At 42.6% G+C, this 23,282-nt stretch overlaps 1 protein-coding gene across 13 annotated transcripts in view; it reads right to left on the bottom strand.

Moving 5' to 3' along the window:
• Positions 1 to 23,282, bottom strand: part of UNC13B (unc-13 homolog B) — a 228,072-nt gene that overhangs the window by 157,394 nt on the left and 47,396 nt on the right. For 9 of the 13 annotated variants that reach the window (XM_080371269.1, XM_080371259.1, XM_080371267.1 and 6 more), the window contains exons 8-9: positions 10,799 to 10,834; positions 4,320 to 4,542 (exon numbers count right to left, since the gene is read on the bottom strand). In XM_080371269.1, coding sequence (XP_080227395.1) covers positions 4,320 to 4,542; positions 10,799 to 10,834 — 259 coding nt within the window. The other 4 variants (XM_080371266.1, XM_080371262.1, XM_080371263.1 and 1 more) reach the window with 2 other exon arrangements.

The raw sequence follows: 23,282 nt of genomic DNA, 5'->3' as shown, positions 1-23,282 counted from the left end.
AAAACCTGTCAATCTACCACTGTTACAATTCAATCAGATAGTCAGAAAAAGCAGCATGGGTTATGATATTCCACTGGCTACAGCTGCACAAAATTTAGAAATGCCTGTTTGACAGAGAACAGTGATCGAGTAAGGGCACACAGCCTTGGCTGTACCAGTACTCTGCTGTTACTTTTTTAGGCATGCTGATAAAAGTCACTTATTACAGTAACAGGACTACTTTGAGATACATTGCCCACGCGCACCATTCCACTATGCTATGCATGCATTTCCGTCACTCTAGGCTGAGGACTTTGTTTTAGCAGTATTCATCAAGCACACAGGCACTGTGTTTCTCCCAAGGGTGGCTACAGAGCAGAGACTGCATGCAAACACTCAGGAGTCACTGGACTCCAGTGGGGACCAGGGACAAAATGCAAACTGTGCACACCAACAAGATGAGGAGTTCCAGCTGCTCCACCACTCCTCTTTGCTGGGAGGGTTTGCCCTTCAGCTGATGCCCTCGGGGGGGCCACCAACACAAAATTAAGATTCTCAGACCTGTTCCTGGATCAGAAGGCAAAACAAAACATTGGCGATGGATATTAGTCTATTGTAAAGCATCAGGTGCTCCCCAGGATCTGTGCTTCCCATTTATAACGCACCTAAAGAGATCCAGCAATCTATACTTGTCATTGTGGTAGAATGGATTAAAGCAGCTAGTGTTTTGCTACCAATCTGAAGCTCCCTAGAAACACAAGTAAATTATCCCTGGGGTTCTGAGATTAGTTTCTAGCCCTTGGTTAGGATTATCTCAATTGCTCAACGATGCAAAGGCTAGCACGGCAAGAAAGCTTCCTCTTTTATCTAAATCTCACAAGAGTTACTGCCAGCATCCATAAAAACAAACAGGTAGAAACTGCCTATAAAAAAATCAAAACGCTCATCTGAAAGATGCACTGCAGCTTTGTCTCACATCATTCATTCGTTGTTGAGAACTAAGGAGCATGAAGGCACACATGCCCTGACCCCATAAGAGCAGGGCAAGACAAAGGAAAGGGCAAAGGGCACACGGGCATTGTATGGATACTGCTCATGCAAGAGTCTTCACCTTGAGAGTTGCACAGGGCACTCCAGTATAGGATACTGATAGGGTAGCCCTGGAAAATAAAGAGTTCACTGCATTTTCACTACTGCTGGTTTAGTGCTTTATTTCCACCAGTATTAGCTAACTTACACTAACTGGAAAGATACTCATTACTTTAAATATGCCTTGTTGTACACAGTTTAGAACACTTACAACACTTCTTGCTTGCAATTTTAAGCCAGTAGTTGAAATAAGTTTCTTAGAAAGGCTAATGAAATTTAAAAGACTCCCAGGGCCACCATAGTCACTGGATCAAGCTCTTCCAAATCTCAGCTGAACGCAATGGGTGAATGCCTGAAGAGCTATTAGCTGTAAATGCTGCACCAACAATCTAGGCATAAAGGAAATTACTGTTCTTTCTAATTGTGCTCCTCCTCCCATAAGAGTTTCCCCTGCTATTCTACAAAGCATTTTACTAGAAGTAAAGCAATGACAAGTCCAACGCCTGAAAGCAGAAGATGATAACATCAGCCCAGAATTATACTACTACAGACCTGAAACACAGCCAAGGCAAACAGTGAGTTTTGTAACAAACAGCTGAAAGGTATCACAAGACCACTTCACAGCAGCCACAGCAAGGAGACAGGCACGCAGTCTGCAAAGAGGTTAACCCACCTATCAGACAGATCTAGAGAGCACCTGCTCTCTAGCAAGCACTGGCAGCTTGTCATTTGACTAGACTCAGATGCGGACTCAAGGTCATTTCGGCCACTCACAACGGAATCTATGCTATCGCATCGCCTTGGAAGTAAATAGAGCAAGAGAGCAAGGGAGACATGGAGGACACATGGTTATACAAAATGAACTTTGCAAAGAAAGGTTAGTGCCTAAAAAACACATCTGAGGGGAAGATGTCTGCTATTCTGAAGCCAAACTGGCTCTTGGCAGCAAAACACACTCCGAAGATAAGTAAGAACAATGCTTGTTATCCTTAGGAGAGGGGGGAATAAAATTCATGTGCTTCTATCAAAGTATCACAATCACATGTAAAACTGATGAGGAAGACCAGAACTTTTCCAGTCAAATTCAAATGTGAAAAAAGCCCAGGTGTATGTACAGCCAGTTTCAATAGGAGTGTTTTGGCACAGACAACTTTTTGCCAAATTCAAGATAGGTTCTAGCAGAACCTTGTCTGGTTCCTCTGTGCGTGTACAGGACAGCCTTCTACAGGCTGTCATTTCCCCAGCAATCACCAGCTGCAGTTTTCCAGGAGCACTGATTTAATCAGGCGGCTGCCTGGTCCACAGCACTTAGAGCTGTGAGGAGCAAAAGTCAAACACCATTTGGTTTTGCAATACTCAGCTACAACTGGATTTTGAAAATATTTAATTTGGTATCTACCCATGTGCTTCTTTTCAGCCGGCTCTCCTTAGAAATACCCTTCTGACAAGAAAGAGAATCTCACATAGCTTTTTTGGAAAGCTTATTTGCATTTCCTAAGTTTTAAGATTAAGTATGTAGCAAAAAATCTTGCTGGGCATGTGCAAATGCACATGGGAATAGGAATGCTCAGAGGGAATCAAACATCATCTAGCACTTGCCTTCCTGGTGTGAAAGTGATTTTAGACCAGAGCAGACTACAACGCTCATAGTTTTTAAGCAAACTTTATCAGTCCAGACCCTTTCATATCTGTACCTTCAAGAAATCAGAAAAAAAAAATACATAATACCATCTTGGTATTCTTTAACAATCCATACCAGAAGTGCTTCTTTGGAAGGTCTTACAAACACAGTTATCCATTAGATACAGTTAAAAGTTCACAGACCCCCTGCCTCCCAGCAAGATGAGCCATGAAAGATTGCTTATATTGTCAATACCACCCTCAAGTCATGTAACTGCAAAAACACCCAGCCACCACTGGCTTCCCCAGGCTGGGCACCCAGTACCACCGTTCAGCTTGGCTCTTCCATAAAGAAAAAGCTTCAGCTCATCTTCCCAGACTCTCAGTAAGATCTTCAGCAATTGCACACTGCAAACCAGCAGCACGGAATAGCATGGGAAAGAAAATAACTTGCTCATTTAAGATACTAATGGACTAGGAAAAGAGCACTGAGAATGACATATCACACTGCAGTAAATGCATTTTGTTCTCACATTTGCCTCTAATGATTAAAATCTCAGCAACAGTAACAACATTAAATGTTACCACTAAAGATCATCTTTTGCCATTAAAGAATGTAAGGCAAAAAGAGTAAAATTTAGCCTCAGTCATACCCCCATGAGGACAACTGAATTCAGGTTCAGGCTTCAGAAAACAGGAACATTCTTAGCAAGGTGGATCAGGTAGAACGAATCAGCCATAATATATATAAAACCCTGCACTTCTGTGACAGTGTTTAAGCAACTGCCTCTTCCTTCCACACCAAAGGCAGAAGCAGCGGCACAGCCTGTTCTACACACCCACTCTTCAGCACTCTCCAATTTCTTGTGCTTTCCCCTGACATATAATTCATCCTTTACCTGAAACAGCAGGGTTTTGTAAAGTTTCTACAGTTCTCACCACAACCAGCTCTAGTTCACAGCCATTGATCCTGGTAAGTTAATGCTGTAATGCTTAATACTTAGAGAAGATAAAAGCAGTTGTGAATCTACTAATTTATGGCCAAAAAGCTAATTTAGAGCACGTAAAGTACGTTTTCATACAGCTCAAAGGAAATCCAAATAGAAGACACAATATTCAACAGTGCTACCTGATAACAGAAAAAAACCCAACCTAACTGGTTATAGACTTTCTTCTTGAATATGCTGTTTTGGCAGACATAACAGAACAGGGGCTAATCCAGAATGGAAAATAAATCTACCCCAAGAAAGAAACTCCTAACAGGGTAACTTTGCTAGACCATGTTCCACTGGCTTGGGAAGCACACCCATGCAATGGTGCCAAAACAACCAGTTATGTGGTGCTCTGGCCTTCAAAAGGTAAGGTGAACTTAGAACCAAGAAGAAATGACCGCAGAGTGGAGCATATCTTTAAAAGGTAATTCACTAAACTGCCAGATCTAGCGTAACACATAGCCTTACAGGTTTTTTCGGATTCACAGCAGAGTCCCAGTGTTAACAAAACATGCAACGCCTTCCTATCAGGAGCCTTGTGGAGCCCTTGAGCTGTCCTCCTGTGCTAGCATGGCACCACCAGGGTCTGCTATGGAAAATCAATGGGAAAAGAAGAGCTACCCAGAAGACAGCACCCACCTGATAGCCACATGCTCCCGATAATCCAGATCATAATTGTGTAGGGAGTCAACACAGGATTCCCGCAAAACCCCTTGCTGCTGCAGGCGTGATGGTACAGTGAACTGGTGCACGGAGGCATTGGGCTGCACAGTCGTGTGGTACGGAGGAGGAATGCTGTTACTTGTCTCACTGCGATAGTCACTGTCTCGGTCATCCACGGCACTGTCAGCATCTTCAAAGGCTAAGAAACAAAAGCAGTTAAGGGCAAAGCTTTCTCAAGTCGCCTTGCTGGGACACTGAAGCCCATTTTGCGTTTAGAGAATGACAAAAAACACTATTTCTGCTCTGGATTTTCATCTGGCAGCTGGTTATAACCTCTGGTTCTCTCAAGTATGCACCAAGGACTTCCACCGATCACCTCCACACCCTCCTTCCCCACTTCCCATCATAGGAGTTTATTTGTCTCTAGTCATTCCTAGTAAGCAGATTAAGAGTTGTTTATTAAAACAAACAAAAAAACCCACATCCCAACACCCAAAATTTCAGGTTCTTTGCTGCTGCCAAAACAAACATTTAAATGTTGGGGAAAAATATGCCAAAACATTTTTTATGGAAAGGAGCTCTTTCCTGGAAAATTTTCAACCTTTAAACTGTAATACTATCTGTCTTTCTCAGCATCCTTGACCAGTACTCTAGGGTTCGGGATTTTTTTCTTTTAGTGCCTTTTTTGTTTTGTTTTTTTTTTAAGTATTGGTTTAAGTTAAGAGAAACTAATAAAAAGCACTCAGTAGGAAAATCAGAACTGGGAGAGAAGCTTTGCTTATAAACAATTATACTACTTCTTACAGGGGAAAATTAGTACATTTAGCACACAGGTACATTAGCTTTTTAGTAGTCAACACTAATGATAACCTTTGCAAAGGAAAAAGCTCCTTTCCAGTGAGTCCCTCTCCCTTGCAGAAACGCTTCTGCTTGCTAACCCTTCATAAAAGGAGAGTGCAGAGTTACAGTGAGGAAAGGTATCAAAAATACAATAGTGGTGTACAGCTGTGTTCAGCTGCGCAGGATGCAAGATTATCTTTGCAAGCTTAAAGTGAAATACACATACTATAAGGCAACGGAGTGCACCATTAACATGCTGGAAACAAAAGAAAATAAGGATCAGTCATTATTCACTCTCTCTGTCACCAAAAGCCCGTCTAAAAAGGACAATCAAATTAAAGCCCCTCTGGCAAGTTATTCAATGGTATGTGTCCTACACAGGCATCTACCATGAGGCTGAACAAGAAAGCAAAAGTCTATTTTTCCTGTCAGATCCTTTAAAAACCCTGAATTTAGCTGCTGAAATTCCAAGCAAATGGAATGCAGTGTCAAGGAACACCTTTTTCTTCCACTGGTGCTTCCCATACCTCCGATTCAATTTCCATTTTTTTTAATCCAAAGTAAAATTTGTCCTTGGTGATCTTTCAGTTCCTTCCCAACTGAGCAAGATTATATCAGTGCCTTAAGGTGGATGGAAGAGTACAAAACAAACCCAGCAGAAAAAATGTCTGCAAAATACAAACCACTTGAAAAAGCCCAGCTCCACTCTCTTACGTACAATCAATTCAATTTGATTGTCCACACCAAAAATGGAGTTAAGCCTCCTGCTATTTAGTAGTTTAAATGCTGCAGAGTCCTTGTCAGTCTCTAGTTGATCGAATACAAATAAACAGCAATCTTACACTGCTTTATTCAGCTTTGTTAAAAGCACAATGTCCACCAATTTTATTACAGTTCAGTGCTTAGGAGAAACACTCAAGATGTGCTACTCAGAGATGATTTGACGTGCCAAACCCAGCCGAGGGGTACCAAGCTTCCAGCCTGTGGAGCAAGGGCTGGTCTGTTTGTAGGTCACAAGGCAGACACCACCCTCAAGAAGGACCATGAGCTATTACTCAGCCGAGCAACATCATTGCTGAACACTTCAGCCATTGCCATCTAACGCACAATAGTTACTTTTCTTGGGACAGAAACACTGTTTCAAAGAGTTTTCAAATGCCTTACTTTGCTGCTTGACTAATTTCTTCTTCCCATCAGATGTAACCTTCATTTAAGGTAAAGTCTAAATAACTCTGGTAAGATGCAAAGTTCTTCAGCTGTGGCTGCATACTCATTACAAACACTTCTAGGGTTTTAAAGCAGCCCAGCTGAGTTACAGGTTTGGTATCTGGTGACAGACACCAGACCAACAGCTTTAGGGATAAACAATTTATCTCACCACAACAGTAAAGAGCAAATACAAATCAACAGTACAATTACCTGGGTCAAAAAACCAGCAAATTCAGTAACTCACTAATACTGGGACAAACTTAGTACCAAGCTGTGCAAAGATGTACATAATTACGGTTACGCAGAAGCAGAACGCAGCTTCTCCAGATCAGCCCTGCCCAGCTGATGCTCTCAGAGATGTCTGAATGCCCTGACCAGACTGTTGCACAAGCACTACCTGGATTTGTTAACCACCACACCTCACCTCTGCACTATCAAATGAAGATTTTCCAGATGAACCACAGCACCTCTAATCAAAATCCACAAACGGCTAATTAGCTTAAGTGTTAATCACACATTTTACAGCATGTTTGTTTATAAAAGGTGGCACTAGAATTTATCCCAGTTCCTACTGGTGTTTAGCAAGAGGAAGTCTCTTAGAGGTCATGACACAAAATGCCTCCTTGATGACATGTTTAAAGGATGCATGGCTACAGCTACACAAACATCAATGAGGCAGGAACATGCTGTTTCTCTGTTGTATATGAATACACCTACAGCATCTGTGGACGTTAATACCAGGCAGAAATCCTCAAGTGACTCATAAATAAAAGCCAACTCCAGAAACACTTATTCATGCTGAATTGCACCTACCCTATGAGCAATCTCACTTTATTCAGCAGAAGTGTTCACAAATGAAGACAGACATTGCTCAGCCTGATTAAAAGCACCAAAACCTGGCCCATATGTGGCTTACAGCACACATTACCTTTGCAAGAAAGTATACTGTTAAACGCCTGCACATGGTGATGATCCCATTCATTAACATACTTGAAAATTAAATGTTAGTTGAGCAAGAGACTGACAAGAGCTTGCAGAGGCAGCTTTGGGGATGCATCATCCCTTCAAAAGGAGGGGTCAGGCATTACAGCCCATGTTTCAGCTAAATATCCCTCACAACACACACGGTATGACAAATTCAAGCACAATCTTCTCCAAAAAGATGATACACCAAGTCTTCAATAAGGAAAGCTGTACCTTAGCCTCAGTCTCTTAAGATCAGTTATTTAATACAAGATACATAACAATATACATAAAGAGTTGGTAATTGTTTTATGCTAGTTAATTTCACATATACCAAAGAGCTCTCAAGGAATAAAAACTGTTTCTTTGTCACTGGACCCACTATGTAGAGAGAGGGGGCTAAGGCTGAAGGGGCAGGGCAGAAGCATGCTGTTCATGTTTAATAATTGAATATTCATGCATATAGGCAGCATAAGAAGAAACCCATTGGACAGTCACATCACAGTAGGATTTTACAAAGGGTGGGTAAAATCAAGAGAGGTAGCTTCTCTGAAACAAACTGCTTCCTGGAAACTCCGTTATTCCTCCCCACTCCTACAGTCAGAAGTTATTACACCACTGCTGCAGGGCAGAACACATACAGCTTTTAATATAATGATCTGAAAAACACTTTCCACAGTCTTGTCACGCCAGCTCTACTCATCACATTTAACCTCTGGCAACTTCCTTTACATCAACCTTCAGGCCGGGAAGGAAAGCTAACAGCAGAATTATTACAGGTGGCTGGGCGAAGGCACCTTTCAGAAGTGCTTTTGTTGTTTTAATGTCCCAATGCACAGCAGGAGCTCCTCTCAAAAGGCTGCATTCACTTGAAATTGCCTTGTTTTTCTAGCAGTGATGTGTCATCAGTCACTAGGAGCTGGGGTCCAGTCCCTAAGCTTAGTTATGCTCTACAAACTTGAGCAAAAACTTCAATAAAAGCAGTAAGTGCAGCATACTCAGGCACTCAGGAAGAAGGAGGTTCACATAAGGTTCCGCATCCCAAAATCCCCACTACTTCTCCAAAATAAACCACTGAGCTTTTCACAGCTTTTGTCTATTTTTGTAACAGTAGGAGAGAAGAAAGTGTGCTAACTGAAAGAATGACTTCCAGTCCAAGTCCAGAAGAGATCTCTGCCAGCTCCACACCGAGGCCTTTGCAGTTCACCTTCCCCACCCTTCATCCATTTTAATTGCTTTTCACAATAGCCGCCAACAGCTTCTTTCCTTCAGCCTCAGACCCCAATACTCCACTGTCTACCGAACCATCAATCACTTCTGACAATCACATACATCTTCTGAAATCTTACAATCAAAATGCATGCTGGTTTAAAGCGGAGTATTGACGTAACAAGGACAGGGCAGGGGGGAATTGTGAAAGGTTTTAAGAAATTATTTCAGTGCAACTTTGCAGGTCATTAGTCCATCCTAACACCCTCACCACTTAAAGGTACATTAAAAAATTGTGTAATTTTAGAACAACAAATTAGCAATATTCAGTCTTCTGTTTATGAGCTTTCATAACCTCATTTTTCCCTCTTGTAAATACTTGCTGCTACACTCAACAGACAAGACCTGGACTGACAGTCTGAAATGCAAAGACTGCCTTGAACATCTACCCTACTTCTTTAAGTCTTTCCCTTTCCTAAAATGAAACCAGGCCAGCAGCACAAGATGACCCTTTTTTAAAGCTCTCTCTCCCCAACTAGCAAGGCTCTGGGCTACAGCACTCTTTTTGCAACTCTCACCAGGAAAAAGTCTTCTAGCTATGGACATGCTGTTTCTGCTGCTTCCTCCTCAGCTGCTCTTGTAAGTTTACAGTTAGAAGTATGTTTTTCATTACATACTAAACAGAGTTCACTTGGAAACATCATTAACAGCGGCCCAGGCCTGCCTGTAAGGGTGCTAACATGATTTCAAAGAGGACAGAGCACAGTACAGATAAAGCAGAGGGAGGGAGGGACGGATCTCCATGTACAGAAGTACCTTTTAAAACAAAACCACCGTGGGCCAACACTCCAGGTAAAGAGGAGAAATACCCTCTGCACAAGCCTCCTAAATCTCTGACTGACCAATGCCTAAGCACCTCCCCAAACACACAAATTGGGGAATAATTAAAAAAAAAAAAAAAAAAAAAAAAAGCTATTTAGGACACCAACCTTTGTTTTAGTAGTATGCAAAGTTTAGTTAATTCTCAGTTATCCTATCACACCTCTGAGAATAAACCCAAACATCCAACGCTGACAGCATCAGGGAATTGGTCAACACTGTTAATGTCCAAAGAACTCACGGCTTGATCAAAGACAGGAGAACAAGGATGACAAAACATGTTGTGAAAGGAGAAACTGTCCAGAACAGGTCCGTGTGTGAAATGCACTGTAACATTACCTGGACATTAGACTTAAGTTACTTGGCTGCAGTAAGACTGTTCTCTCCAAATTCCATTATGTCAAAAATGGAAAAGCATCAGGCAGAATCTCCTCCCTGCTGGCAGTGGTCACAGTGATCTTTCTTTGCGTGCTCCTGTCAGCAACATCCTCACTCTTGGTTTTGACACAGGGAACAGACACCTTCCTTTTAAGACTGATGGATCAATCTTTGCAGGTGATATGAGCAGCAGAAGCCACACACTGCACCCTGAGCAGAAGCCTCTTGGAACCTGTATGATTTCCAGAAAGCGAAGCTGCTTCATGCATGTTTTCTGGAAAAGTTTACAAAATCCTTGTGACCTCTGCAAAAGTTATCATACCAGTTTCCAGGTGCAGGTGTTAGGTCTACAGATCACAGGCAGCTGTGGTACCTGAGTTTTATCTTTCCCAGTCTGGTAAGCACTGGTTAAAGCAAAGCCCAGCCACTTTTGCCATGACACTGTCTCATTAAGCTTGAACACGCTACAATACCTACAACTTTTCTGTCACTCTAGCGTGTACCAGCTATTTCTACTTTCAGATCTACTCTTTATTTGTAGTATTTGGAACTTCTGTGATGAATTCCAGCATATCTTTACCTCTTAGTCAAACAATGACTGCAGACTCCTTTGTGTTTTTCAGTTACTCCAAACACTGATTTGGGCTTAGGTGGGTATGAAGACCAACACAAGACACATACAAGCAGAAAACCAGAATCACCTTTACAGGAAAAGAATAATAGTCCAATTCTTGCACCTTATCCTCAAATTACAGTAGAAGGCACAAGCAACACATTTAAAACATGGTCAAAACAAAGCTAAACAGTGAAAAAATGAACATACATACATCCACGCAAATACGAGATTTAGTGAAAGTAAAAGAAAATACAATGGAACAGATTTTCTATATGCATGAATATTTCCACTTCCCTCATACTGGAGCATGCTGTATTACTATAGGATCAGAAAACTTGCAAGAAATCAAACTGTTACGTACTCAGCTGCTCTCCCCATCCGAAATAACTCCAGTTGCCTGCATGTAACACAAATGGCAGCAAAGAATAGGAATGGAAAAAGAAAGCTTAGAAAAACAAATGACAAGCATACTTTTCATGTATTTAAAATGCCTTATAGATTGCAAACTTGAAAATGTAAGAGGATTTTTTTCTTTATAAATACAACGTTAAATTTATTTGGGGGCTTACTCTTCACTGTCCAGTTTGTTTAGAAGACACCCTGAAGATTAAGAACACCATAAACTCCAGGAATTATTAAGCAATCATGCATTTATTAACAAAAGTAGACCAAGTATTATCAACACACTACTTAGAGCAGTAAACACCATTATTTCCTACAACACACATTATCAGGATTACAAGGATTATGGACAGAATGTCCCAGAAATCAGAGTTCATTTAGGAGTAGTATCTGATTCTAAGCTAAAATGTGCACATCAATGGCAAGAGTTGCCTCCTGTTCCCACTTCTGCCCCATTTCCAGAAGAAAGCCGACCTAGTGGTGAAAGCACAGCAGTAGTAACAGCGTGAAAAACTGTGCATGTTAATGCATGTAAACCAGCATTAAGTGACAAGTTTCTTAGCTAGACACACACTGGTAAAAAACTTAAGAGCTCTCACTCCATCCTAGGTTGTGAATAGTCACAAATTAATACTACAACAGTAAGAAAATCTCTTCATGTTAAAAGATGACAGCAAATTCATGCTAAAACTAAACTGCAAGCTGGTAAGACAGTCAAGTTCTTACTCATCAATATCCACAATGTCACTCCAAGGTCATACTCAGTATGACAGATGCAACAAAGTACTACATATAACCCCCAAAGCACCTTGGAAGCATGCACACAACTTGCAACTCCAATAAAAGCTTCAGAACCAGCATTTTTAGAAGATGGAGTGTAAAAAATGCTTTACTGAAGCTTACAGGACTATTGATGCATAAGTGCAGCAGGCAATAAATAAATCCTTCATGTGCAGGCAGACAACAAGCAAGAACTTTCCGTCCTGGCTACCAGCCTCATCCAGGCACACATTTCCAGGAGTAAGACAGCTTCGAGGGTTCAACAAATCCCTCCCTCTGCCCCCAGGAACAAAAATCACAAAGTTAGAATGGCCTAGTTCTTGTTTTTAGCTAAAATTGCAAAAAACAGTTCTGAAAAAAAAATATTCGTCCTAAAAAATCACTACCAGACTAGTACTTAAATAAACCATAACTGGATCTGGCGAGGAACTTGTCTTCCCAAGGGTTTAGTCCCTATGCACACACACTACAGAGGAGCTCTGTTGCCATTTCAGTTCTACAGGTGAAGAAAACATGGGCAGGAAAAACAAAAATAGGCAGAGATGTGGACTCCCCCAAGGAAAAAAAACCCAGGCAAATCAGGATTTAATTCTCTGTCCCTATCTGGGAAATAATGGTGCATCAGGGCTACAAGCAGGTTGCTCCTTTCTCCTCAGACACAGAAGGTTTACAAAGCAATGCAGTTCCTCAGGTACACCTCAGTACTTCAGGGTCCCTGGGCTCCAGGCTCTCGCACACGTGTGGTGTTTCGCATAGGCACAGCCATAGCTCAGGCTGAAGTGGCACTTCTATTACCTAGTAGAGCTTCAAAGGTAGGTCATTCCCCTCCAGCTCCTACTGGGGTAGTTAGAGGGGGGGAAAAGTAACACGTACGTTTGTTTTGGTCGTTAAATGAAGCAGCTCTAACCAAGTATGCGCAAGGATTCAGTATTTTTTACTGAGCTGATTTACAAAGAGCTACAAATTAAACTGGTATACAACTGAATGCATGCAGTTTCCATGGAGTATAAAAGGGTTATTCCTCTCCTGTCTATAGAATAACAAATATAAACTTTTTTTTTTTTTTGGTTACAGAACTTAACAAGCAAGGAAAACTGAAGTTCAAAGAGTCAAGCACCAGCAGACAAGAGTCAGAGACATGGCAAACGCTGCTTCTCTGGTCCACAGCAGCAAGTGTGACAAGCCAAAACTTTGACAGTGCATCTGACCAACATGCTGGCAAGATGAAGGTGTACCCAGACACATCTGAAGCCTGCTAGGATCCACCAGACAGTGTTTACATGACCCTGACCACAGGGCTATGTTCTCAGGCTTGCTTTTTACACAAAAATCCGTGGATTGCCTAATGATCATCTTCGACAGAGGTTTGAGTGTTTTTTCAGGGGAAAAGGAGAGGAGAAGAGGAATATGCAACCAAGGTAAAGAAAAAAGAAGTAAAACACATGCACCAAAGACAGATGAGAAGGGCAGAAAACCAGAAGGAAGGGTATGAAAACCACAGGCAGGGAAAGCAGGAGCATCAGACAGGGACATGGGGAGAGGGTTGAAGGTAAAGAGTGAGAAGTTGACAGCTCTGCACTGAGTTTCAATTTGCTGTAATAAATAGTTCACATTAAAGAGAAGACAATTTGCTATTCATGTGTAAGTCAATCAATTGCTTATGTGTATCTCATTCCTGAAAATCTCAAGCCACTAACACACAGGATAGCAACTTCAAATGCCTCCTTTTATCAAAAGATTCCCGGCTCAGGTAAACGTAAGAGGCAAAGCAAGCCAACATTCAGACAGTTGCAGCCTGGATTACCATTAAAGATCCAGGAAAACTCTGCTGTGGCACAACGTTACAACACTCAGACCACCTGCTACTTAAACCCATGTCATTGTTCACAAATGAATGCACATGTAACAACCCAAAGCAACTGGGGAAGAAAAATCTGAAGATACTATGGATTTCCAGAACCAGTACACAGATCAGAAAAACTACAGAGGAAATGGAGCCTACCTGTCCTGTCCTGCACCTTTTCCCTAAGATAAAAATCCCAGTCCAACAGCCTCTCTGCACAAACCTCATCACAAACGACTGCACTGAGAGAATGAGTGGCTCTTTAAGGGAAAACAGAAAGCCTGACTCCTGAAACCAGCTCAGACTGTTTTTAGCCCGTTTCCTTGATAGCAAATGGTCCGATGGTTGGCACACCACTACTCAGTTTAAAATTGCAACAAGGAGAAAACCACCAAGTGCTAAAAACAAGCCTCGCAAATACTAAGTCGGTCCTTGGAGGAGAAACTTTACTACCTCCCATAGACCAGCGTCCTCAAAATGACAGTGATACCCCTGAGCTAGCCACTTCCCTATGTTATAGCCACCAAGCTCCTTATGAACATCACAAAACCCCCACAAACTTTCAAAAGCAGATTAGAGCCTATTATTTCCGTACCTAAGACAAACAGCAGTCAATGCCAAGCAGGGCAGGGTGGAGAGAAGAGCAGCTGCCTTCAGACACCAGCTCCTTGCCCTGAAAGGTTTGTCACATTGAGAAGCTGGATCCTGGCTAACCAGGGCATGCTACAGCTAGAGACTGACTGGGAAGGCAACGCTGCACAAGCAAACAGAAAGAGATGTAATCACAGAGAGTAAGGGATTTTCAGCCAGAATCTTAAAACTCCACTCTTGTTTGTTTTCACTAACACCCACTTCACTTCAGCATCTAACATTTTGGATAAAAGATGAATTTATTAAAGATTCAACACATATGCTGCTTCATTTAAGATTCAGGAGCTAACAGTATGTATCTCAGTCCTTCCGCACAATCACAGAAGACCTGGGCTGACAGTCTTGATATTTTGAAGGTTAATGAAAACAGAATTTCATTTTAGCCTTTTCAAGTATTTTTGCTGCTTCATAAAAATAACACGCATAACCTCAATTTGTTAAGAAAAATCCCTTCCAGATCACCTTTGGGAACAAATTTAAGCCTGTACAAACTTGAACTGAAAAGAACCAAGAAGTCCAGACTGACAGAAAAGGGAAAGTTGTAATTCTAAAAACAAACAACAACATATATTAACACTGGAATAGATGATACAGACAAGTCAGACTAGTTACTCCGTGTGCTTTTAAATACCAACAGCGTGTGTCTTGGTTATCACATCATTTTATATTCATAAGTTTCAGTACTCAAAAAATGAGGTTTCATATAAGCCTCCAATGAAGGACTAAGTGATGCCAGCAGCCTGGTGCCTTGGAAGCTACAACATTCTTGTTGTTAACACGTTATAAACACATCTAAGTTCCCACAGTTAGCTGAACATAACATATGTTTGTTCTGTGCCTCAATTATGCAATTATTCAAGGAGGAACTCCTCCTCCCCACTTCACACTGTTGAGCCTGGATCAGCAGGGACACTGCAGAAAAGCAGAATATTCTAAGTTTTTCATGCAGTCTAATTTGATTGCCTGCATGCCATTTTGTTTCTTTTCTGCTTACAAGTCTCTCAGAGTGGCTGGGACCTACTAACCCCATCAGAACATTAATGTTTACTGCTGTCCACTGCTTATAGTCATGATGAAAATTTATTTAATTCTCCTGTTATATCCCACACTGAGCGAAGACAGAATATAAACAAGTTTATAAAAGTAAACTGAGCTCAGGAAATTACACTATATTTGGTGCTGATAAAATAATGTTTATAGAATACAGAGCTGGGAAGGTCCTGGTCAGTTCTTCCTTTTAGATTTAATAAACCTCCTTTTCCCTTGGCCAAGACCTTCAACACAGTGCGCACAGATCTCAGATTCCATAAAAATGTACATTATTCCAGTACTCAATGTACTTCCAAAAATTAAAAACGTGGTATTTTAGTGGAGTAAGCCTCTAAAATACAAAACGAACATTGAATAGCTTTTTAGAATGAAGTTGAGTTTTCAGTAAGCAGGATGGCCAAGAGGGTTTCATAACAAGCACCGCCATTTCCAGTTCAGTTTTGGAACACCACAGATGAGGGCTAAGACTTCTGCACAAAAGGAGATGAGAAAGCACAGGAGGGAAATGAGCTAAAATGAGCTGGCAGACACAAGGACAAGGCACAGCAAAGTACTCTCCTTGCTCACTACTCTCTCTTTTCCACCACGTTTTACTCTATTTTAGCATTCAGCTTATGCGGAAATTTTGAAGTAGTTTAGTTCACTAAATAAAATGGCCCTTCTGGCCGCATTTACTGCAGCTAAACAAAACAAAATCAGGTTGAGAGCTGAGAATTTAAGCAGGGCTTGGATGACCATCAAATCATTGAGAGTATCCATTAAGCTATTACAAGCTTGTGCAACTCATTAATAGCCATAGTAAAATGTATTGGGCAGACTGCCACTTAATTTTATCTATACTGGAAAAACTGTAACATTTCTATGGCTGGACTAATACCCAACACAGTTGTCTCATTTACAAATTTCTGGGCTACCATGTCACACAGACTATTTGGCTAAGAGATCTAAACATAATCAACAGAAGTTTTACATACTCCTCATGAGATACAATTTTGACTATAGTGGATTACCTAAAATTACATATATCCATAATAGCAAAGAGGATTATAATGTTCTACAGCAGCTGAGATAAAAGATTTGACACCTTTTTTTCTTCTGATTTTCAATCTTGGACTTTCAGTACAAGTCTCATTGCTCAAGGACACGTATTTATGGCTTGTCTATAAAGCTGAGCAATAATTTTTCTGTCCGTTTAAAATCTTTGACCTAATTTTTAAAAAGGTTATGTTGTGTTGCAGTAAGAAAATTCAAATTAATTTTCTGTTATTGCTATGACATTAAAGGATGACTAATGAAGTTTCAGAGTCCTTAAAAAAAAAAAAAAAAAAAAAAAAAAAAAACAGAAAAGAAAAACATTCATTCATGAAAAGCACTAAACAAATCATGAAACCTAGAGTGATTAAGCAAGCATTTACTTTTTTTGTTCACTGCTTATAGAGAGACATGTCACCATTAGCAGTGTTCAGCATTTCAGAAAGAGCTTTAGGTCTGGTGCTTATTTGAAAGCCAAAGCTTTATTTCCTTGTCAACACCTTTCAGAATACAGCATGTACTCTAGGAAAACAACAACTAAGAAAGGACACTTAGAGGATCAGTAGCAAAACCACAGATCTGCTGCTCTCCTCTACAGTTCAGCAATAAGTCAAACTTTGTTACTGTACAATCTTCTAATATAGCCAGTATTTTTAACTTCCATTTGCTGAGTACTTTCCCTTGGACATATCCAGCCCTGAAGGAGCAGCTTTATCCTAAAAATGCAGGCAGAGATTTTAGAATAAGACTTTGAATCTGCATTCCTTTGAGTAGACCTGTCACCTCTTCAGCAAGCCCAGGCAGCGAGTACCACAAGCCTACAAAACCTCAAGTCTCCCAGATGGGATTTACCTGAAACGAAGAGGAACAGATGCTGCCAGTCCCTGAGAAGCAGAGAGGCCAACCAAGGAGCCTTCCCAGCCTGCCAGCAAGCTACCAAAAAAGAGCTCATACAATGGTTTCACTTGTACAGACAATAGTTTACCCTCTGCCTAGCTTAATTAAAAAAAAAAAAAAGAGAGAGAGAAAAAAAGGTCATTCATGTGTCCTGTTCTGAATTACACTTACAATGAACATTTTTTGTGTTAAGACTTCTTGTTTGCACTGTGGCCAGCAGTGTTACTCTCAGTGGAGCACAGCTTTTCAATGACTGCAGCAGGACCTTTGGTGTCACCTACCCTTGAGCAGGGTAAAATTACCGCTGACCTCTTCCTTAAGCTTCCCAAGCTGGCCTGCCCTGGAGATGCTGAAGGTAGCTGCTGACCTCTGTTGTTTCTAACTGTGGAAGCAGGCTGGGACTGAGAATCAACAAATGGCAAGAATCTAGGCATACAGCATATATCTCTACATCAGGGAGGGCAGTACCACCTCCCAGCAACTGCAGCCGACCACAGTCTGCCACCGCGCTACTACAGGTCATACATCTCTGTGGACAATTCAGATGGTCAAGCTGTGGCCTGCTCAAAAGTATTTTGATGCTGCCTAGCCTTCACAGCGTGGTGTAGCCGATCTTTCTTTTTATATATGGTTACCAAAGAGAACAAAAAAAACCTCATAACAGGATGTCATTTCAGTACATTTGCTGTTGGGTCAGCTCACCCAGTTTAACACTGTTGGATGGCAGCCAACATCTTTGACTAGAATAAACCACAGGATTCAACAAGCGCAAGGGATGGCATGCTCACATCAATGCACATGTAACCTTGGATGGCTATGGCTTCATTTCAGGAAAACAGGCTGCAATGCACATCCTGCCAACCAAGCTCTTTCCAGCTTCATTCCAGCTGCCTTGGACGCACAGCCTGCCCAGATCTGTGCACTCGGTGACACTGCTTCTGCTAGAACCGCACCATCTGCACTGTGGAAAGCCCAGCAGCAGGGTTGGTAGCCCCAACCCAATGGCACATTAATGGCAGCATAAAGATGCTAGCATCCACAGCGCAACACCATGAACACAACACTGGCATGGATGTTTTCAGGGCTTGCTGGGGACGTGGGGGCACAGAAGGCATTCGTGTGGCTTTTTAGCAGACAAAGCTCCTCATCGGTGCCATAGAAAGCACAGCAATCTCAGCATCAGAGCCAGTTTATGCAAAGGAACATACAGGACTTCTGATGCACCACTGGAATCTGAGCTCCTAAAAGGAGAACTAATAGGCATCAGGAATGAAACCTCTAAAGTCAGCCTTTGGTACTTTTGAAATAGTAGTGAATGTGTAGATATTAACAGAATCTTGCCTAACACATTTTGCAGAAATCCGTTTCTTCAAACATTAGCAGGAAAGAAGGGTCAAAAAAAATGGATCTGGCATCAAATGACACTCATTCCAGTAATGCATAAAACACGTTTTGCCAGCTTTAAGTAGTTAAAAGGCGGCTTGTGTCTCTACAAAAAAAGCTGTAGCATTTTCTTCCCTCCCAAGCCATGTGCAGGTTTCCTGGGAGGGGTGCAAGGGACCCCCCATAGTTATGCGCAGCCTGGAGGTGGCTGCCTGCCCGACACTCACCTTGGGAGGCACCTGAGGAATATCTATTGCTTGCAGCTTTGGTTGGGCTGGCTCATTCCCCAGCTGGATGCAATGGTGTGAGCATTGGACCTGGCCGCGCCACCCCCCCCCCACCCCCCAAGTCCTTCAGTTTAAAGCCGGCTCCACCAAGCTGGCCAGCCTGCTGCCAAACATTCTCTTGCCTCAGTCAGTGATAAGAGGACAGACATAACCGGTTGATCCAGTGGTACTTAGGTTATCTTTTCTGGGAATTGTACTGAACAAACCTGTTCTCTTTCAGATTTGTAAACTTCCCGGCAAAAGGTATAGGACAGTATTTACAGGAGCTGATATTAATAAGACTGCCAAATATTTTCTGCAAAGACCAGAGAATCACAGAATTGTTTAGGTTGGAAAAGACCTCAGAGATCATCAGGTCCAACCAGTAACCCAAGACTGCCAGGTCCATCACTTAAACCTTGTCCCTAAGCACCGCATCTACATATTTTTTAAACATCTCCAGGGTTGGTGATATCCACCACCTCCCAGGCAGCCTGTCCCAGTGCTCCACCACCCTGTCAGCGACAACGTTTTTCCCGATACCCAACCTAAACCTCCCCGGCACAGACTGAGGCCGTCTCCTCTTGCCCTGTCACTTGTCACCTGGGAGAAGAGACCGACCCCCCTGCCTGCACCCTCCTGTCAGGCAGCTGCAGGGAGCCACAAGGTGCCCCCGAGCCTCCTCCTCTCCAGGCTGACCCCCCCAGTTCCCCCAGCCGCTCCCCACCAGCCTTGTGCCCCAGCCCCGGCACCAGCCCCCTGCCCGTCTCTGGACACGCTGCAGCCCCTCTGCGTCCCCCTGGCAGTGAGGGGCCCAACCTGAACACAGGAGTCGAGGGGCGGCCTCGCCAGTGCCCAGTGCAGGGGGACAGCACTGCCCTGGCCCTGCTGGCCACGCTGTTCCTGGCACCAGCCAGGATGCTGCTGGCCTCCTTGGCCACCTGGGCACACGGGGGGCTCATGCCCAGCCGGCTGCCGACCAGCCCCCCCAGGCCCTTTCCCCCCAGGCGGTTCCCAGCCCCCTGCCCCCAGCCCGCAGCGCTGCGGGGGCTGGTGTGACCCAGGGGCAGGACCCGGCACTGAGCCTGGTTGAACCTCACACAACTGGCCTGGGCCCATCGCTCCAGCCTGCCCAGACCCCCCTGCAGAGCCTCCTGCCCTCCCGCAGATCAACGCTCCCCCCAGCTGGGGGTCACCTGTGAACTCGGTGAGGGTGTGCTAGATCCCCTCGTCCAGATCACTGATAAAGATACGGAACAGGACTGGCCCCAGCACCGAGCCCTGGGGAACACCACCTGTGACCGGCCACCAGCTGGATGTAACTCCATTCCCCACCACTCTCTGGGCTCAGCCACCCAGCCAGCTGGTTACCCAGCAAAGATGCACCCGTCCGAGCCATGAGCGGCCAGTGTCTCCAGGAGAATGCTGTGGGAGACTGTGTCAAAGGCTTTACAATACCTACAGCCTTTCCTGCATCTACCAGGTGGGTCATCTTGTCATAGGAGACCAGGTTCGTCAAGCAGAACCTGCCTTTCATAAACCCCTGCTGGCTGGGCCTGATGCCCAGGTTTTCCTGCACTTGCCATGTGATGGCACTCAGGATGATCTGCTCCACAACCTTCCCTGGCACCGAGGTCAGGCTGACAGGGCTGTGGTTCCCCAGATCCCCCTTCTGTCTGTTCTTTGGATGGGCATCACATTTGGTAACATCCAGTCAACCAGGACCTCACTGGTGAGCCAGGACCGGCGATAAGTGATGGGAAGTGGCTTGGTGATGCTTCTGCCAGCTCCCTCAGTGCCCTGGGGTGGATCCCATCTGGCCCCATGGACTTGTGCAGAATGCCTTTCTCATCCACCTTTGCGTGATGTCTGCTCCAAGTCAGAGCTGCATTTAAAATACTGACAGAGTGACTCACTTATGGATTATAATGGACTTTAATGTTGCCAGAAATTATCTTGACCATACAAGAAAAATAAATCTGTACCTATCACAATAAGTTACTTGGAGCTTATTGACTCAATGAATGCCAATGTAATCAAATAACATTTTTTCAGTCTGCTTCATTTAAAGTGAATTTCCAGACAATAAAAGATTGCTTTCTTTTTAATTTACGTGCAATTTCAGGTTGTGGGTAAAAGCCAATATGAGAATGCTGCATTTATCCAACAATGAGGTACCAGCAAACCAAGAATTATGATTACATTTAACAGAAATGCAAACAAAACTGGATCCATTGGCACTAAAGTGCTTCACTAATTGCTAGGGATCACTAAAAGCTAAATCACTTGGAAGCATGTGATCTTTCTGGGGCAGGAGAAATGTACAGGGAGGCACAGAATTGGGGAGATAAAAATGAAATGGTATGATGAAGGAAGAGGCAGGAAATGCAAAAATCAGTCAGGCTTAGAAGAGACTGCACATGCAAGAACAGACCCACCAGCTTCATTTAAGAGCAGGCAGGAACCCTGGATCCCAAATTACCTCAGAAATCATGGGTTAAACTCTTCTAAGAACAAAGCAGCACGTAAGACTGTGAAAGTGGGCCTGAAAACTCCATAATCTCTGGAAAAATCAGAGCACCTAGTCTGGGCTAAGACTTCCCAGAGCATCGTGCCAAGGCAGCACAGTGCACACATGGCCAGAGATGAAAACCCACCCTTCACAGATCTGACATTGGCTTTCAGACATGACCTGGCTCCCTTTCACATTCTGCTTCATTCTTCTCCCCCTTGCTACTCAGAGGAGACAACAGAACAAGTTGCATCCACGCAGGAGATGGGGAAATAACCATGAGAAAAGGCGGACTGAGAAAGGGAACAGATGTGTGAAAATACAGAAGCAGAACAGGGCAGAAGTGCAACCTCACTTTAGCATGTAAGGGTATGTATTTCCCTATTTAATGAACCTGACCCTCCCTGCTGGAGTAGGATTTTCTCCAGCTAGGACAAAGAAGCTGCCATTGGCATGTGCAGTTACGCCATTATTTCTTGAAAAGCAAGCTGTTTGAAGTATTTTGCTGCACTTTTTCTCCATAGTGCATCAGGTTTTAAGATAAATTTGTATTTTTTAGAATTTGTGAAAATGTTCTCATGGGGTGAAACCTACTTACACTGAGGAGGTTTTTTGCTCCTTCTAGATACTTAAGTCTTTTGTCCAGCTGACTGTGTCCCGCTCCCAGCAGTGATCACATCTCATCTAGCACATTGTGATAGAAAACTGGATGAGTCTTATAATAAAAAAATCCTCAAGAACATTTGTATCTAAAAACATATCAATTATTTACCCACACAATAAGTAAGAACACTCCATATTTAATGTGTTTTAGATCAGGGAAGGACACCCACCCTGCTCCTATGTAAAAGAGGGTTGAGTTCCTGTGTCATATGCAAAGGTCAGGTCAGCTTTCAATAGAGACACAATCAATGCATCTTCTGTGTTGAATTCTTGGGTTCGAAAGGACTATGATATATTCGGGCAAGCTTAAAATTCTTATGCACAGACTGATGCAAGCAGAGCTCATTTTTCAAAAGTACTTATACATTAAATGTCTATTTTATATTTGTCCACGTAAAAAATTTGATAGTCATAGATGTTGGAAACTTGCAAGGCAGTAGACAAGCAAAAGTACATGCAGTACCACAAACTTTATAGAATTACTAGAAAATTCTTAAATACATTCACCATAGATTGCTATGAAATGTTTAACATCAATTCTAATGAGTGTTTAAGTCCCATGAATGATTAAATTAATTCTTATGTGATATTGATTGTTCAAACCAGGAGCCTTCAATTAATTACTGTAAAAGGTCACTTCCTAGCAAGATGCAGGCTGTTAACAGGCAACACAAAAGGGGCAGCTGCAGTTCTGCTGTTTACTGTGTCTGTTTGTCAGAGCTGAGCTGGTTCTCCAAGGAAGAAACAGGCTACAAGAGCCTGAGGTTGTAAAAGCACCATGCTGTGGGAACAGGTGCAGCTACTTCCCCTACACAGAAGCATTCCTCCTAATATACCCACACATCCCAATACTTAGAAGAGTCAATCAAACCAGCTTCTCTCAAACAAAAGCAAAGGACAGGGCACGTAGCCAGGAAAGTCATTTCAGCAAACAACACGTTCATTTCTTAGACACTTCATATCGACTTTTTTTTTGACCTTTTAACATTAGAGGTTCTGCATAGTATGCATATGATTTAGTCAGATATTTTCTCCAACAATGTTTCTTGTTTGTAGGCTTTACAAATCAATTGTACCCTTATAAGTATTTAAAAAAAAAAAAAAAAAGTGCTTTATTCTTTACATACACTCTTTTTAAAAAGAAAGGGAGGACATATTTGGTGTTAACTAGGGTACCACTGCCAGAATACTTCCATATAGCTGTGTACACGTTCCAGCTACACAACACATTCAGATTTCCTAAGCACTTGGTTAATGTCCATGTTTTGTTGAAGATAGTTTTAAGATAACTAGTAGCAGTATATAGATAAATTAATTCTACTAAAAAATGTAAACAGTAATTAACATTTCCTAATGTTAACAGTTT

Source organism: Falco punctatus, assembly GCF_963210335.1.
Source record: "Falco punctatus genome assembly, chromosome: Z".
Classification (NCBI taxonomy): Eukaryota; Metazoa; Chordata; class Aves; order Falconiformes; family Falconidae; genus Falco; species Falco punctatus.
Note: the sequence above shows the minus strand (reverse complement) of the source record. Positions and strands in the feature narration are given on the sequence as shown.